At 40.9% G+C, this 15,734-nt stretch overlaps 2 protein-coding genes across 3 annotated transcripts in view; one reads left to right on the top strand and one right to left on the bottom strand.

Annotated features, from left to right (window-relative positions):
- The window catches only part of cnot6l (CCR4-NOT transcription complex, subunit 6-like), a 21,766-nt gene extending 19,682 nt beyond the window's left edge, over positions 1-2,084 (bottom strand). For both annotated transcript variants that reach the window (XM_041936600.1, XM_041936601.1), the window contains exon 1: positions 1,979-2,084. The gene's annotated coding sequence lies outside the window, so the exon portion shown is untranslated. The remainder of the gene's footprint in view (positions 1-1,978) is intronic.
- Positions 1,628-15,734, top strand: mrpl1 (mitochondrial ribosomal protein L1). The gene is given in 12 exon segments (XM_041936380.1): positions 1,628-1,650; positions 1,734-1,961; positions 2,689-2,721; positions 2,723-2,775; positions 4,326-4,425; positions 4,578-4,842; positions 6,861-6,944; positions 7,316-7,387; positions 9,056-9,167; positions 10,474-10,574; positions 11,297-11,378; positions 15,450-15,734. Coding segments are annotated over 12 exon segments (1,254 nt in total). The 3' UTR covers positions 15,551-15,734.

Here is a 15,734-nt window from a genome sequence, read left to right as displayed (position 1 = left end):
CATGGATGGTTGATCTGTCTCCCAGAAATTAAGGCTGAAGGCTAAAGTAAATATTACCTTTATCAGGCCTTTGAGTGAAATTACATGATGATGATATGATGACGACCAAATGATGTTACCGTTTTGCAGAATTCTCTTGTCTAAACTAATTATTTCAAGCAGAGAGATGGATGGACAGATACTCAATTAATCCCGGGGAAATGCGATGTCATTGTGGCAGGACACTGTACTGACAAACTAAACTAACAAATATAAAGTAACAAAATGCTGTCTTTCATTTTTTTTTCCATGTGTGAAGAGCATGGGCTCATATGCTGTATAACAGTGGGACACAGTTCAGTGCACTGAACATCAGTTTGATTATTCTGAATATGACTTCAATGTGAATCATGACGTACATCAAAACAGGAGACATATTATCACTAATTTGTGATGCAGATTTAAAGAATATGGCCCAGCTCAACCAGACACAAAAAACAATTGACAGGCTGTGTCACAGTTGTTAAACTTTGAAGGTTAGAGTGCAGAAATACATCAGACCCACCACAGCATGCACAACAAAACCTGACTCGGTTTTATTTTGGCCGCGACTACCAAAGACCAACTAGCTGGTGTTTAATCTAATTTGGAGTCAACAGATGCAATCTTGTACTTCAAAAAAAAAAAAAAAAAAAAAGGATGTATGTTGGGGAATGTATATGTTAAAGCACATTTTTATCTTACCACTCAGAATGCTTATGCCATTATGATATAACATATATTGCAGTTATAAACACCTTTTGTAACAAAATGAATCAGAATGCGTGCATTAAGAACATAAAGAATGCATCAAAATATAAGAATATGCTACTCAAATGAGATGTTCACGTGTAAAACCTCCAGTCACTTTATCAAAGACATAAAAAAAAAATCCCTTATGTTGTGAATATCTCATCTGCTCTATTAGCGACCATGCAGTCTCTTCCTCTGGAAACTGTAAAGCCGCCAGCTTGCAGCAGGAGCTTGCAGGTTATTCAACCTCCCCTGCTGTCAGCCTGCTGCTCACGCATGCCTCAGGGGCACGTATAACAAACGTGTAATATTGCATGATTTTGTTATTAGCCATTGTCTTCTGAAACCATGCATATAAGCAGACGAAGTATGCAAAGGGATAAGAGGGTGCACGATATTAGACATCCAGCCGCCGGTTGACTGGGGCGAACAAGTTTGAAGAAGACTTACATAACCTGTTTACACACGACTGGGTCACAAGTAAGCTGCAACAGCGGTTGCGGACAGATATATGGCCTGCTGACATTGGTTCAAATCACAGCCATACGGGGACAGGCACGAAACTGAAGTTGCAACGGCGACTTTTTCCATCACATGCATGCCTGAGATGATATCAACATTTAAGACTTGGGGGGGGGGCGCTTGTCATAATACTGAAACTGTCTGTGACAGTTTCAGTATTATGGCAAACGCTAAATCTGTTGCTTTGCAGACTAGGGATTTAATATTTCAACAAGGCGAGAGTTTTAAGTAAACGGAAAAAATGTGTCGGTGGCAACTGCGCCAACAGCTGAGAGGCGAGAGTCCAAACATAGCTCTAATGTCAAAAGTGACAAGCGCGTTAAGTTAGCGCGACATGGATGGGCCCGTTCAGGAGAAGTTCGGCCCACCGCTCACCAGCTGTCACACCTGACAACGAGGTAAACGCGTCCTCATGTTGTGTCTTTGTCTATATTTTAAAGTGTTAAAACTAGTAAAACATCGTCGAAACGGAGTGTGAACAGGTTAACCGCCCAGCGAGCTGAAAGCACGGCGCTGGATTTGTTTGGCTGGCGGCTGCAGGGCGCACGCCGCCCGGGCTCACCGAGGCGGACTGCGGGGGAGACGGACTTGGTGCAAATGGAAGAGGATTTAACTGTGAAATTTAACCCGGGACAGCCTGGACAAAGTGTCTGCAGCATGAAAACAAAGTCAGAATTGACATTACCTTCATTCGGGGGCGGTAGAAGACGATTTATAGAGGGAATTGGTAGAGACATGCAGACCGATGTTGAACCCGTTTAGACCCTGAACGTCTCGGAAACAGAAGGAAGAACAACAAACGCGGCTTCCGCTCGTACCCGTCCGCACACAGCATGCATCTCCCTATTTTTTCTCTCGCTCACGTTAAAGTCATGGAAACGTGTTTCTAAACTGAGTTTCAACATCAAGAATAGAGTAAAACACAGGACTGTATGAGAAAGTTGCAGTATACTGTCCCCACTTAGAAGGAAACCTCTTGTGAATATAGTATTTTTAGTATTACGCACTATTTCAAGGTGTCACTAAATTCCATTTCTCATTTTAATATTATGTGGATACAAAGATTGCAGAGGATCGAATCATATTTTTTAGACTATCTAGGAGCCACTGGGAAATTCGGCATGCAGTTAATCGAGAAAAAATATTTCTTGTTCAGTCAAATTTTTGTATTACTAATTTCTCTCTGGATTCTTGAGCTGGCTAAATGTTCCTATACAGCAAACATTTGCTAAAGTCGCTGAAGATTTGTATATCAAATGTACGCCGAAATTGGAAGTCGATCCAAATAATTCTGTATAATGTCTTAGTATTTTGTGTAGGTTTTGAGTATTTACGAATCGCTTATGTGATTTTAGATTAGCTGTATTTGAGAGGAGATGTGGTTTTGCTTCCCAGGTGGAACTATACTGCGCTTATCGTTGTTTTCACACGGATCAGCCGCATTCGCAGACATGGCAACTTGCACGCGGACTGTGTGGAAAGGTCAGTTGATTCTGGGTAATTTACTGTAGTCTAACTGACAATAAAACAAGAGGCCATGTATTTGCTAAGAGAAGTGCGTACTAATTATTCCAGACTCCCCTCTTTGGATTCTCGTTTCGTTTAAAGAGCAAAACAGTCATTATAGTTAGCTAGCTTGCGTGCAGTCTGCTCGCTCGTTAGCACTCTTCGAGTGTACGAGACTGCAAAACACATCGCAAATATGTGTAATTTCTCTGCCCTCTTGTGTATTGAAGAATTTAACACATCGCGCAACAGTATCTAAGATTATATCTGAATTATTGAGATTTTCCGTTTAATTCGACATTGATCTAATTAAAAAGGCAGCTTTGAATAAAATGAAGTGAACATTTTTTCAATGGATACGTCGGTTGTTCTGCGTCCTTGAACCATAATACGCCGGGGTGAGCGGTGACGAGAAGCGCTCACGAGTTCTACAAGTCGACATTTGATAAATTAAATTGTTTCTCGGTGGATCATATGTGTGCCGAATGTAACAGTCAGCATAAATGATTCAATCAGGGTTTTAAATAATGTTATTTTGAGTACGAGTCTGCACTCATAAGAAAGGGCGTATTTAACCGTCAGGTTTCTGAACGCAGTTTCGGCCAAATAAATTGATTTAACGCAGACGGCCAATGTGAGGTGCTGTAGAATCTGAATTGCTCTCCGACGAGAAGATCTTATCTGTTAAACGTAAAATTTGACGAACCAAAGAGAGGTAATACAGAAAACTGTATCCTGCACACATATCATCTGTCTCTGTCTGCCCAGGACTGACCATAAAACTTCTATTTTCCCCATTAAAACGTGATTCACTTCATTTGTTTTGCATCCTGCACACAGCTAGCGAAGCTGTAACAGACACAGATGTACAGCCACATCAGAGACAGCTTTTCCCAGCACGCATCCCTGCAGGCACCCCGACATTTATCACTTATAATTAACAGAAAGATTTAGATTTACCCATAGACTGGGAAAAAGTGCGTTTAAAGGTAAACTTAGAAGTAGCACTGGGGGCATGTTGATGAGTGCCCAGTGTCCATGCAAGCTTTAAATTTGTCTTGCAAATCAGTGAGCTCGCTGTCACCTTGATAAGATAATAACGTCAAAGGCAGATTTTCCTCCTCATGCAAATATTAGCAAACAGTTCCAGTTTCATACAAATAACACTTACATTTGATGCGGTCTGCTTCAGTTTGGCAAAGGTAAGTCCTGATGCATATGCTCTGCATTGGAGATAAACTCATGTCAAATATTTTTTTTAACAGAGATGTGTTTCAGAGTTTTTATAAGCATTTCTCTGCATCATTTGAGCCATATCCATTACACCAAGCTGAATTTATTTTATGAAGTTTGCAGCATTAAAGTGTGTTTCGTAAAGTCAGAGGAACCGTCTCAAACTCCGGTATGCAGTTCAATGTAGTGTCACACCGAAAGAGAGAACAGCATCTGTGTGTGTTAAACTGGAGGTCATCATCTGTGCCCCATGTCTGTTTTCATTTCTAACACAGCTTTTTTGTGGTTCTCAGTTTTAGCAGGATGTCAGAGGCAGCTGCTGAGGGCCGGTGGTCCCACCTACAAAGGCCCCTCACAGAGGAATCTACCTGTCAGGACTTTTGCTGCTGTTAAGTGAGTTTACTAACCTTGTGTTTCACATTTAGCTGATGGAGCTGTCCACTAGAACTGCTCTGTTCATGTGAACCATAGAATTGAGAGAAGATATAGGAAGGCCTGATGACCCAAATATTTCTCTGTTTGAGATCTTCTCTATTGTTTGTCAGGGCACAAAAGAAAGGAAACAAAGACGACACAGAGAAGGAGGTGAAGGAAAAGAGGGTAATTGATGACAAAAACAGACATAAGCCTTATGGCAAAACGGCGTGGGTGCCGATGGATGACGTGTACATTATGAGGTACTATCCCAGGACAATCTACGACGCAGCAGATGCCATCGACATGCTGAAGAACTTTCAAGTGTTGGACTTCACTCCCCACAAGCAGCCTGTTTACATCGATCTGAGGCTAGACATGAAACTGGAGAAAAAGGTAATGGCAACGACACTGCTGTTATGTTCTTTGTATGTGCTTTGTGAACAGAATTCTAGATTAGGACATCTGGAGTGTTTGTACATAATTCTAGTTATTTTGTCGTTATTAGGTAGGAAGCAGCAGAGAGAAAGGAATGAATTGAGGCTGCAGTTACATGGTCAGCATTTTAAGGTCTGGTTTCTGCTGGAAATTAAGTGGTTCATATGACGCCCAGCCACATTTGAAATCAAAATTATGTATATCTACTCTCATCGGTTAGCTGGAATGCAGCGCAAACAGCCGGTCGTCATAGAGGCTGTTGTAGCAGAGACGCAATCTTGCAAAAAAATACATATTACATTTTTAGAAGTCTCTCCTAGAAGACATTCATAGGGTTATGCTCTGTTGCTCACATGGAACGTGACAAATAGTTGTGAAACATATAAAAAAAGACAGCTAGAGGGAGGAGTTCAAATCCTGGCTCCTTTCTTACCTCCACACAGCTGACCAATCACAGTGAGAAGTGGGATTGTCGGTTCTTAAAGTTACAGAAATCGTCAGACACAGCTCGTCCAGTTTTTTCTTTGGAAAGGTGTTGGACGGAACAAGCAGCTCTGATGGAGCATACTTCCACTTCCATTCATATGATTAATCCCAAAATTGTGACCCTGTTATTCATCACGTAGTATTTTTCAGAATAGGTCTGATTTTTCATCACACTTGTCAGTTGTCAGATTGTCTTCTAGGCAGGATGCATTTTGAAAACATTTGCCTGTCTAACTGATGATTATGGCTTTAGCACAAGTAGATAAACTGGCCAGGCTGATATACACTCATTTGCCAGTTTATTAGGAACACCTATCTGAAACTAATGCACTCTGACACAACAGTCCTGCAGTAGATCCTCCCTTCATGAAGGTTTTCACCCTCTGGTCATTTTGGGGGGATGTTGTTTGTGGTGCTGTTGAACTGTATTGCATTATACAAGTGTTTTTGTAATTTAACCCACCATAACTGATTTAAAGAGGATGGACAAAATAATCGAAACACCTGTCAAGTCAGGCTATAACTATAACACACACAAATCCAAACTATGGTCAAGGGTCATGTCTGTGTACAAAATCAAGCCCAAATATGTCAATACACACTACACAACAAAAACAACAAGTTAGACTTCAAATTGAAATGAAACATTTGTGCTCTATAGCTAAATTGTCACATCTATATTGCTATGAATTTTGGGAAATGTGAGCAGAACCAAGTCTGATTGAATTTGTACCCACAGCTGAGACTCAGGTCCACATGAGGTGAAATGGTGAACTGTGCATGTGAGCAGCCCTCAGCTCTTTGCACGAATCTGTGGGGAAGTCTGGACATTTGGATACAGACTACAATTTTTTGTTACTGTTCTATCCCAGAAATCACCAACTGACTCTTTTTTGTTGTTTTTTTTTGACCAACTGGCTGGATCCTCAGTATGCAACAGAACATCCTGATAACAGCTGATCATGTGCCAAAATGTGTGAGACTAGTTTTAGCAGTCAGACTTGGCAGCCTTGGCTGCCTTTTTTTTTTTTTTCTGGTACTTTCCCACTCTGGCTGTTACTGTTATGCCTCACTTCCACAGATCCGTGTGATATTTATTGCATCAATCTTTGCAACATGAGCAGTTTTGGTTAATCAGCATCAGCGACAGCCTGACACAGAGGAATGAAAACCTCACGAGTTTGTTTCCACATCACAGGACTGCAGAGCTGCTTTGATGTCCACATGAGACAGACGTATTCACTACTTAAGCCTTACTCTCTTTGGTCTTGTCTCCGCAGAGCTATGCACAACCAGTGTTCCTATACATAATGAATTAAGAACACTCCGGAGAAATGAAAAATTGAAGTAGTGGCAAAAAAGATTTAATACTTGATTATCTTAGCTTGGTCTATGGCCTTTTTCTTATGCTTTCTCCCAAATCTGTTATTTGCTGGAGCATGCAGATTGTTGAAAACTGTAATAACTGGATCTTCTTTTCCTCCTCACAGAAAAAAGTGGACCCCTTCATCAGCACGGTTCAGTTACCGCACCCCTTCAAGACAGGGATGAACAAAGTTTTAGTTTTTACTGAGGTACACACTTGTATTTATCTTTTTGTCTTCCCCTTCAGCCTCACTAAATCTTAATTTCATAGCCAATTGATTGCCTGCTGCTGATGAATTGCTTTAGTATTGTTTGAACATGATTCAGAAGTGCAGCAGCAGCACCTTTCATTTGTCACCTCGTTCGTCTGTAATGAATGGACTTGTGTCGGGGCCATTTAGATCACAGGAGCCTACAAGCACGATCTGATTAATATTCCTGTCAAGCAGCACAGTTTGTGGGTTGTAACTTAGATGTGCATGTTAACGACCATAATGAATGACACTGGTGGGGTCTGCCACACTTTGACACACCCAGATCAGATTGAAATGGCTAACGTTACCTCTATTTTTCTCCGCAGGATGCTAATCAAGCTAACGTTGCGAAGGAGAATGGAGCTGTGTTTGTTGGAGGGACGGAGCTCATACAACCGGTGAGTTGGTTAAACATCACATGCTGTAAGTTCAGATCAGTTTTTCCTTCAAGGGAAAACGATCATCTTTCTCTATGATTGAACAAAATAAGGTATTTTTCTTTCAGGCTTTTGTCTGAAGCATTGTTATCAATGGAACACTACTCATTACACTCAAAATTAGTTATTCAGTCATTATTTTGATATGCTACTTTGCATATGGTTACTATTAGTTACCACAGTTGCTATATTCTGATAAATATCAAAAAGATAATTATGTATTTTTTGTTTTGTGAGTACCATAAATGGACGACAACTTGCATTTTATTGTACAAGCTTGTATTGCAGAATGATAGATAAATGAAACTACGTTGGAAAAATCAAAATACTGTGGTATTGATTTCTGCCACATCATCTGGTCCTGTTCCCCTTGTAATTACCTTTTTGAAGGGTGCAGAGGGAGATTTGCAGAGAGTTAACACTCTTTTTCAATTTGACACAGTTAAACACAAGCAAGCCCTTGAGCCGTGCAGTAAAACTACCACAGTCACAAGGGCAGGAGAGGTTGTAATGCCTTGATCTAAGTCATGTCTACACCAGACTGTGGCTGGATAGAGCCATTGTTGACAGTGACAGAGGACTGCAGCTGCTGCTGTTGTTCTGCTGACGCGCTGCTTTCACTAGGTGATCGCTGTACACAAGGCGTAAGGCATCATGCTGGGAGTTTCTGAGACAGAGAAAAAAGGGTCTTGTTCCATTTTCCTCCCCATGTTTGTGTCAGACAGCACTTGAATGAATCAGTCACTTGATTTGTCCCCAGAGGCCAGTTGGTTGTGCAGTAGTGAAACACAGCACATGAACACATCATGTAGATACAATATAGTTTTTAAGAAAAGTTTTTTTCACAAGTTCAGTACACAATTTATAAACAATATAGAACCAGTTTTAAGAGGAATGTGCAGGTTTATGTTGCCTTTTCGTCAGTTAAGTTGGGCAATGGCAGCAGGTATCAGAGTGTATCTCTTAGCTTTGGCTAATGGGACTCTATTAGATGCCGAATACTTTGTAGTATGACAGCACTTACCTTTTTGCTTTTCTTCCTTGAAATTTCAGATCTTGTAAATAATGCTGCTGGCTGTGTACAGAAGGCAGACAAAATAGTAGAAACGTCTCACATCATAGTAGCTCCAATTAACTAATTTGGTGAAGCTGATAACATCTGTCGTTTCTTTTGTTCATCAGGACATTTCTCATTGACGATGTCTTTGAGTCACCTTCAGCTAATGGTACACCTGCAACTCCTGTAAATTATGTTTAAAATGGCAGTGAGGCATGCAAGCACATGCCGCTACAAAATTGGCAGCTTGGATCAGCTTTAATTAAGGTCACCGTTTTTACGTATGGGAAACTAAAATAAGCACAAAGACGCCAGAAAGCTGCTGTATGCCATGTACTTTTATTTATTGGCTGCTAAAACCATTAACATGATCTGAGCTTTTTTTAGAAAATCAAACAGGAGGGACAAATTTACCAATGACACAGACTGCACACCTCACACATACGCTTCAAACTGTTAATCTGTCAACTATTATTTCCTCCATTCATTGTGTGCAGTTTGTATCTAAATGTCACTTGGCTCCCTGCAGGAGTCTTCAAACTCAAATCTAACCTCATTTCATCCGTTTACAGATCTTAGATGACAAGATTTCAGCAGACTTCTATGTGGCCGTGCCAGATATACTGTCGAAGCTCGTACCACTGAAAAACAAACTGAGGAAGAAGTATCCAAAGAGCAAGAGAGGTAAGCTGAGGGCCAAATCACATTGAGGCTAAACTTGCTGGACGATTGAACTCATGTGAAGTCGGGCTGTCGACAAATATTGTAAATTCAAATAAAATTGTATTGAAAATGTAAAAAAAAAAAACAGACATTCAATTATGAAAATTCATATTTATTTTTGAAAAAAAAAGCAGCACAGGAGTCATAAAACCGTTTCTGTTGTCCAGTAATTACAGTTTTTTTTACAGAGAAATTCTGTTAAAGTCCGACATGCATCATAATGTCCAGTGAAAATAACTGCCCCTCTCTCGCTCCTCTCCTGATTCAGTGAATTAAGAGTTTGTTTCAGCCAAACCAGAGCTGGCGGTTCATCAGGTTTTTTTTTTTTTGTTTGTGTCAAGTTTTAATGAAATTTATTGTATGAAGAGAAAATTTATGTTTCTGTAAGTGGAGTCTGGTGACGTTGGCAAGAGCGATAACGCCGCTGTTTCTGGTTAAACAAAACGTATGTTACTCTTTAGCAGAAAGGGCTGCCTCTGTAGGGGTCCTGTCCTCAATGTCGTCAGACACTTAGATTAACAATCTGAGCAAAAACACTTTCAGTGGACGTACCCTGACGTTGTGCCATTACCCAGAGGGATTGATGTTGCATTGCAGCGCTCTCACTCTATACTGAACTGATTTCAGAAACATGGAAAAATAGTGTCCATAATCAGATAATAATGTGACCAGAATTCCTCCCATTTGTCCAGGACAATGAAATCTTCCAGGACACGTGGACCCACACCAATTGGAAATTTTGGATGTATATCTTTTAAAAGACAATGGTATACAAGTAGCATGTCTCTTGTTGTATTGGTTTGCCCTTTTGTGGACTGATGCACAAACATAGATATTCAAATGGTTCAAACCTGTGTGGTTTTTGTGTTGTTTTTTTTTTTTTTGGAGGGAATAATCAAACATCATTTTTGGACAGTTTTGACGGCCCTAATATGAAGAGGCATTCACAGGAGTAAAATCTGTTTTTATGTCAGTGTGTGATAACAAGGACGATTTTCCTCTTCTCTGTTGGACTGTAGCGTTGCCATGGCTTCACTGATATTCGTCACTCTTATTGTTGCTCATTTAGCAGCTAATGGTTTTGCTGCAGTAGCACTTACAGCCTTTCAAGATAACAAAGACAACTAATTGTCTAAAGTGTAAATCTATTCATGACTATGGAGGACATCAGTGCTAATCAATTGTTCTCTCTCTCTGTGTCTCTCTCTCTCTCTCTCTCTCTCTCTCTCTCTCTCTCTCTCTCTCTCTCTCTCTCTCTCTCCCTCAGGCTCAGTCAGCATTCACATTCCCAAGATGTTGGAGTTGTTTAAAACAGGCCATGAGTACAGTGTGGAGAGCGACTGCTATGTCAGGACCCAGATAGCCACCGTACGTCTCAAGTGTTTTTCATTAGAGTTTTTACTGTATTTTAGTAAAGATACGTGAGGATGCACATATTTCTGTCAACCTAAACCAAACAAGGGGAGGCTTATGATGTCGAGGGAAGAGCCAGTTTTACATGTTGAATTTTGCAAGGTGATGCGGTCAAAGTTCAAGAAGAAATTCTGGTTAAATATGTGTAAGTGTGTATTCCTAACAGGAAACTGGAGCATAAAATCTGCACCCTGAGGAAGACTGGGGGAAATGTTGAGGTGTACTGGGCATGAAATACTAAAAGCTTTAGCATCTTTCTTTGTCCCTGTGTGTGCGCTTCTGCCCTTCCACCATTTCGAATGGCCAAAGATCATAAAATCATTTTTAATTAATTATTATCAGCTGGTGAGGGGTCCGGTCTTTTTCGGATCTTAGTCGTATGTTGAGGACTATCTGTACAACCTTGAAATGCAGAAAACACAAAATCATTGGGCACTGTTGAAAAGGAACACACCAGATGAACACAGAGCATATACAATAGTTGAGATCCCATGTTGAAAATACAACCTAGCAAGTACTGCTTGAAGGCAGAATGTCATGACTGTAGTTGTATTTACTCAAGTAGTAAAACTTAGACAAACAGCAGAGTACAGAAATATAAAATGTTCACCCAAAAAACAATTGTTTCTTTTGAGCAGTAGGATTTTATTTCACAATATTTTCTCTCCTCTGCACAGCTCGACATGCCCAGAGAACACATCTTTGCCAACCTACAAACTGTCCTGATTGATGTCTGCTCCCACCGACCAGCCGATATGGGTATGATCACCGACACCAAGCAGTCGTCACAACACACAAGTTCAAACACTGATGTAAAATTCCCTCAGGGCTGCTCCTCTTCTGTCAGCAGCTGCAGATGAACTCTCTCTCTGATTGCTTTGACACCTCTTAAGGACAGAGTGACACCTTGTTGATTGATTTTTATTTGCTAAAATGGCTGTTGGTGAGAAAAAGCTTTCAAAATGCGCCAGCTTCTATCTGCTGGCTGGTTTTGATTTCCCTCCTTGGTTCAGTTTACTCTTCTGCAGCCAAACTGATGGAGACAACAGGGAAGAGGTCAGCAACGTGTCAGCCAGGTGCTCTGTGTGATGTGTCCAGATTTACTGTGTTTTAAACTTTTCCACCTCAGAAATGAAAGTGAGTAGTTGATTCACGCTTCCTATAGTTATTAGACTGCACTGAGGCAAAAACACATCAGTGAAACCGACCCCGCAGCCAGCCGGGCGTCATGGGGATCCAGAGGTGAACTGTTCTTTAACCCGTGCTTTTAATCCAAGCTTTGCTGGAAAGAAGAGATACAAGGCAGTGAAATTATTATCCTGGGGGTTCCATCAATGCCCATGCAAGTTAAGTCAAATTTCTAATATTTTATTTTTACACAGAGCAGCATGTTCTATCCCCTTTACTAAAAATCTGTTTTGTTTGCACGAGCCTCCACTGCACCAGTTTCCATTCATTTCTGAACACCATGAAAAACAAAAATCACGTAATTCAGCTTAAGTCAACATCAAGTCTGCCTTCATTCTCGTCAAAATATTATGAGGTTTCCCATTAATCTGTTTTTGGACTGTGCTGCCACGCAACACCAATGTAGCTCTGGTGAAAATAGAGAGTCTGCTAATTGATATTCATTGTGTAGGGAGCAAATGGAAACTAATGGCTGCCTGCAATGCTGGGACAAATAAATGGAAAAATACTAAAGTTCAAGATGGTTAGCCAAAATGTGATATGTGCATGATTTGTAGTCAAGGAAAATGTGAAACTAAAACTTGAAAACGATTGCCCTGCTGAGGCAGTCCTCACAGTGCTGGGACAGTATAAACTGAACACAGTCGAATTACCAATTCAGCTTTTTCAGCCTGTTGGAGTTCATTCATATCCGATCTTCTGTACGTTTAGTTCACTCTCCGTTCAATAATAAGATGCAGAGTGTAATCGTCAGCTAATGGGCCGTCATTAGAGGGAGAGGCTTAAATGATCTACAGCATAATTGATTCTGAGCTCGCTAAATAAAATGTCATTTACGGTGGCCCAACTGCAGTAAACTGCCGAGCTTTCACAAATGCTGATCGAAGACGCGTTTAAACGGGTGGCCCTGTGTGACCTGGAGCTTCTCATATCAAGAACTCTGCACTGTCCCATTTTTCTTAGATGTCTCCATTGCTGGTGTGTTTTCAGATGTTTTGTTCGGTAGTCCACTTGCATACTCCTTTTGTCAACAGTGTGGCTGTGTACCTTTGTTTCCAGGAACTCAACTGACATCCATTGTGATGTACATGCAGGAAAATTGTGTAGTCCAGTGTCTGGGTGGCCAGAAGCACTAAGTCATGGCTGAGGGGGGCAGGACCACCTGTTAGGGCAGCAAAGAAGTAACAGTTAAGAGCCACTGAACAGCTAGTGGCTGTTCCATTTCTCTCGTAGTTTCTCGCCAACATTGTATGAATGTCACACATCATTTCGGCGAAACATTCACACTTGAAGAGGTACAGATCAGTTCTGACCAGGTGCAAACTGTACCGCAGTTTGTAGAACACTTGTTCAGGTTGACTGAAGTAGAGTTGTCTAAAACACGCTCATGTTTGGAAACACCTTCGCATCATCACATTTTTAGCCAAACAGCTCCCAGATTTAGACTAAACCTTGTGCGTGGAAGCATGTTGATATGTGCTGCGTTATCTCCCACTGGCCCCCGTGACTCTGGGATTTTCTCTCCTGTACTTAGAGAAGCACACACTGTGGAAAACGATTTGGGGAAAAGTCATAGTTGGGCTTTTTAATGTGAAATCATGCAGACAAATCCATATCAACAGTCTTGTCCTTATTTTCTCTTCTGGCCAATAAATAATTTTTGTCTGCATGCCCTGAATCGCTTTTAATTGGATTTTAAGAATCTAAATATAAACCAAATTACAAAAACTGAAGCCATAAAGGACTTGGAAAGCGGCATTCTCCACCAAGGCTAAACATCATCCCATTTTTATTTTGATAATGTTTAATCTGGATCCAGATCTCACACAAAATGTATTTTTTATTCAGGAAGGGACAGTAGTTGATGAGAAAACAGCTGAAATGTTGAAAAAAAGAAATGTCCCAATCCTTCAGGATTCCCTGGATTCAATCCAAAAAGGAAGTGCTCGTTTCTTGGCTCATGGCTAATAGGATGTCGTGCTAATTATCAGACAAACAAATCAGTTGGGACCAAAAACAAAACTTCCTCTGCAGAAGTCATTAAACTTTTTCAGTCTGCTTCACACCGAAGACAACGAGCAGCAGGTGTGTGTGTGTGTGTGCGTGCGTGCGTGCGTGCGTGCGTGCGTGCCACAGCAGATGCTTCGGTTTAAATTGCTCACAGTAAACACGAGTTTGTGCAGTTTTCTCCTGGATGATCCCTGTGGGACCCTTCACCGCTCACCCTGGAAGTGTTGACGCTCTGCTGCACCCGCCCGGCTGCAGAAAGCATGCCCTGCGCCACAGTAGCTGAGTGAAACGCCTCACTCAGTACCTCGTCCCAGCTCTGCAATTTTCATCTCACAGCGACATTTGGCGATGAAGGCGGAACGTGGGGTTGAGCCACCTGGTCCTTTCTGGACTCTGTCAGCGGAGAGCCCTCTTTGAGTTTGTGCCAGCAAACATTATGCAGCCGTTCAACTTCCTGACAAGAGGAGCACAAGGACCCGGGGCAGATTTTAATTACCTCTGCACCCAGAAAGTTGAATTAGCTGTGTGAATAGCTGAGGTTTTTTCTTTAATTTTTGTCTTAAAGAGTCATTTGGACAGAGGCCAAAGGCTGCAGCATTGGCAGAAACACACATTTAAATGCTTAGAACTGAGAAAAGAGTGCTGAAATGCAACATGTGGGTGAGGGACAGAAAAATCCCCAAGGGGCACAACCACATGCTGGTAAATATAGACCTGAATGCAGGAATTACAAGACAACAGGGGAAATAATGCTGAAATAACTATTTCTAAGTAAGTTAAAAGTAAATCTGTGAGAGAAATGAGAGACTGCAGGGAATTTGTGTATGTTTTCAAATAAAAGAGAGACAGGATGAGAGGGTGAGTGGGTGAGAGAGACTGAAGGCAGCTGTTAACATGATCTCATGCAACCTGATGCTCGGTCTCACATGTATTCAGAGTTTTCAAGCTCCTTATTTATTTGTTCTTTTATTTTTAGCTTTGTTATCCAAGGAGACGCAGACTGCTTTTATGTTCTAAATAACTTCTCCGACATGTTTTCACAGTCATTCTTCTGTAGAACTGCTCCATGCCGGGTTTAGACGGGTTAACAAGCATTACAATAGCCCGACTGTAGGAGGTGGATTTTGTTCACATCAGATATGATGGTTTCTCTCTGAAGGCTGCCACAGAAAAACATTGTTTTGTTTTTTTTATTTTAAATGTTTAAAGATCCCTTCCAGGTATGTTTGGAGATACATCTTTAAATAATAATTTCTCTGATATCCTTTTCTGCAAAACATTATTATTCAATTATTTCAAAAATGACTAAAATTCACTGATTGCAGCTTTTCAGATGTGAGAATTTGATGCTTTGCCATTCCTGATACTGGACTGGATATATTTGGATTTTTGGACGGTTGGTCAGACAGAACAAAGCGTCTGAAGACTTCACTTTGGAAATTAAATGGCATTTTTGCTGTTTCTAACAAAAGGAATAATATGTTTACTGAGAAAAATAATGAGCAGATTAATCAGAAGTGAAAGTATCGGTTAGTTACTACAGTTATTCAAAAATGATTACAGATTAATCAAGTGAAAATAATCTTAATGATGACAACCTTCCTTTTGCTCTCATCCTCTTCCTCCCCTCAGGACCCTTCATCGAGCGGGCAATCATCGCCAGTCACACCAGTGAAGCTCTGTGGTTCAAGAGTGAAGACGTTCTACCGCAAAGAGCAGAGGAGGAGGAATGACCTGTTTCAGATTGTATATGTTCACTGTATTAAATAAAGTGTTTGTTTTGTTCTGACTTTGGCTCCTGAGCGTCGTTACCTGTTGTTTAAATAAATCCCAGCAGAGTAAAAGAAGGACAGAAGATACAAGGAAAGAAAAGTGACTTGTATTAGTAATCACCCACTACAGCCCATAAATCAGTTG

This window comes from Chelmon rostratus, chromosome 5 (assembly GCF_017976325.1).
Source record: "Chelmon rostratus isolate fCheRos1 chromosome 5, fCheRos1.pri, whole genome shotgun sequence".
NCBI lineage: Eukaryota > Metazoa > Chordata > Actinopteri > Chaetodontiformes > Chaetodontidae > Chelmon > Chelmon rostratus.
Note: the sequence above shows the minus strand (reverse complement) of the source record. Positions and strands in the feature narration are given on the sequence as shown.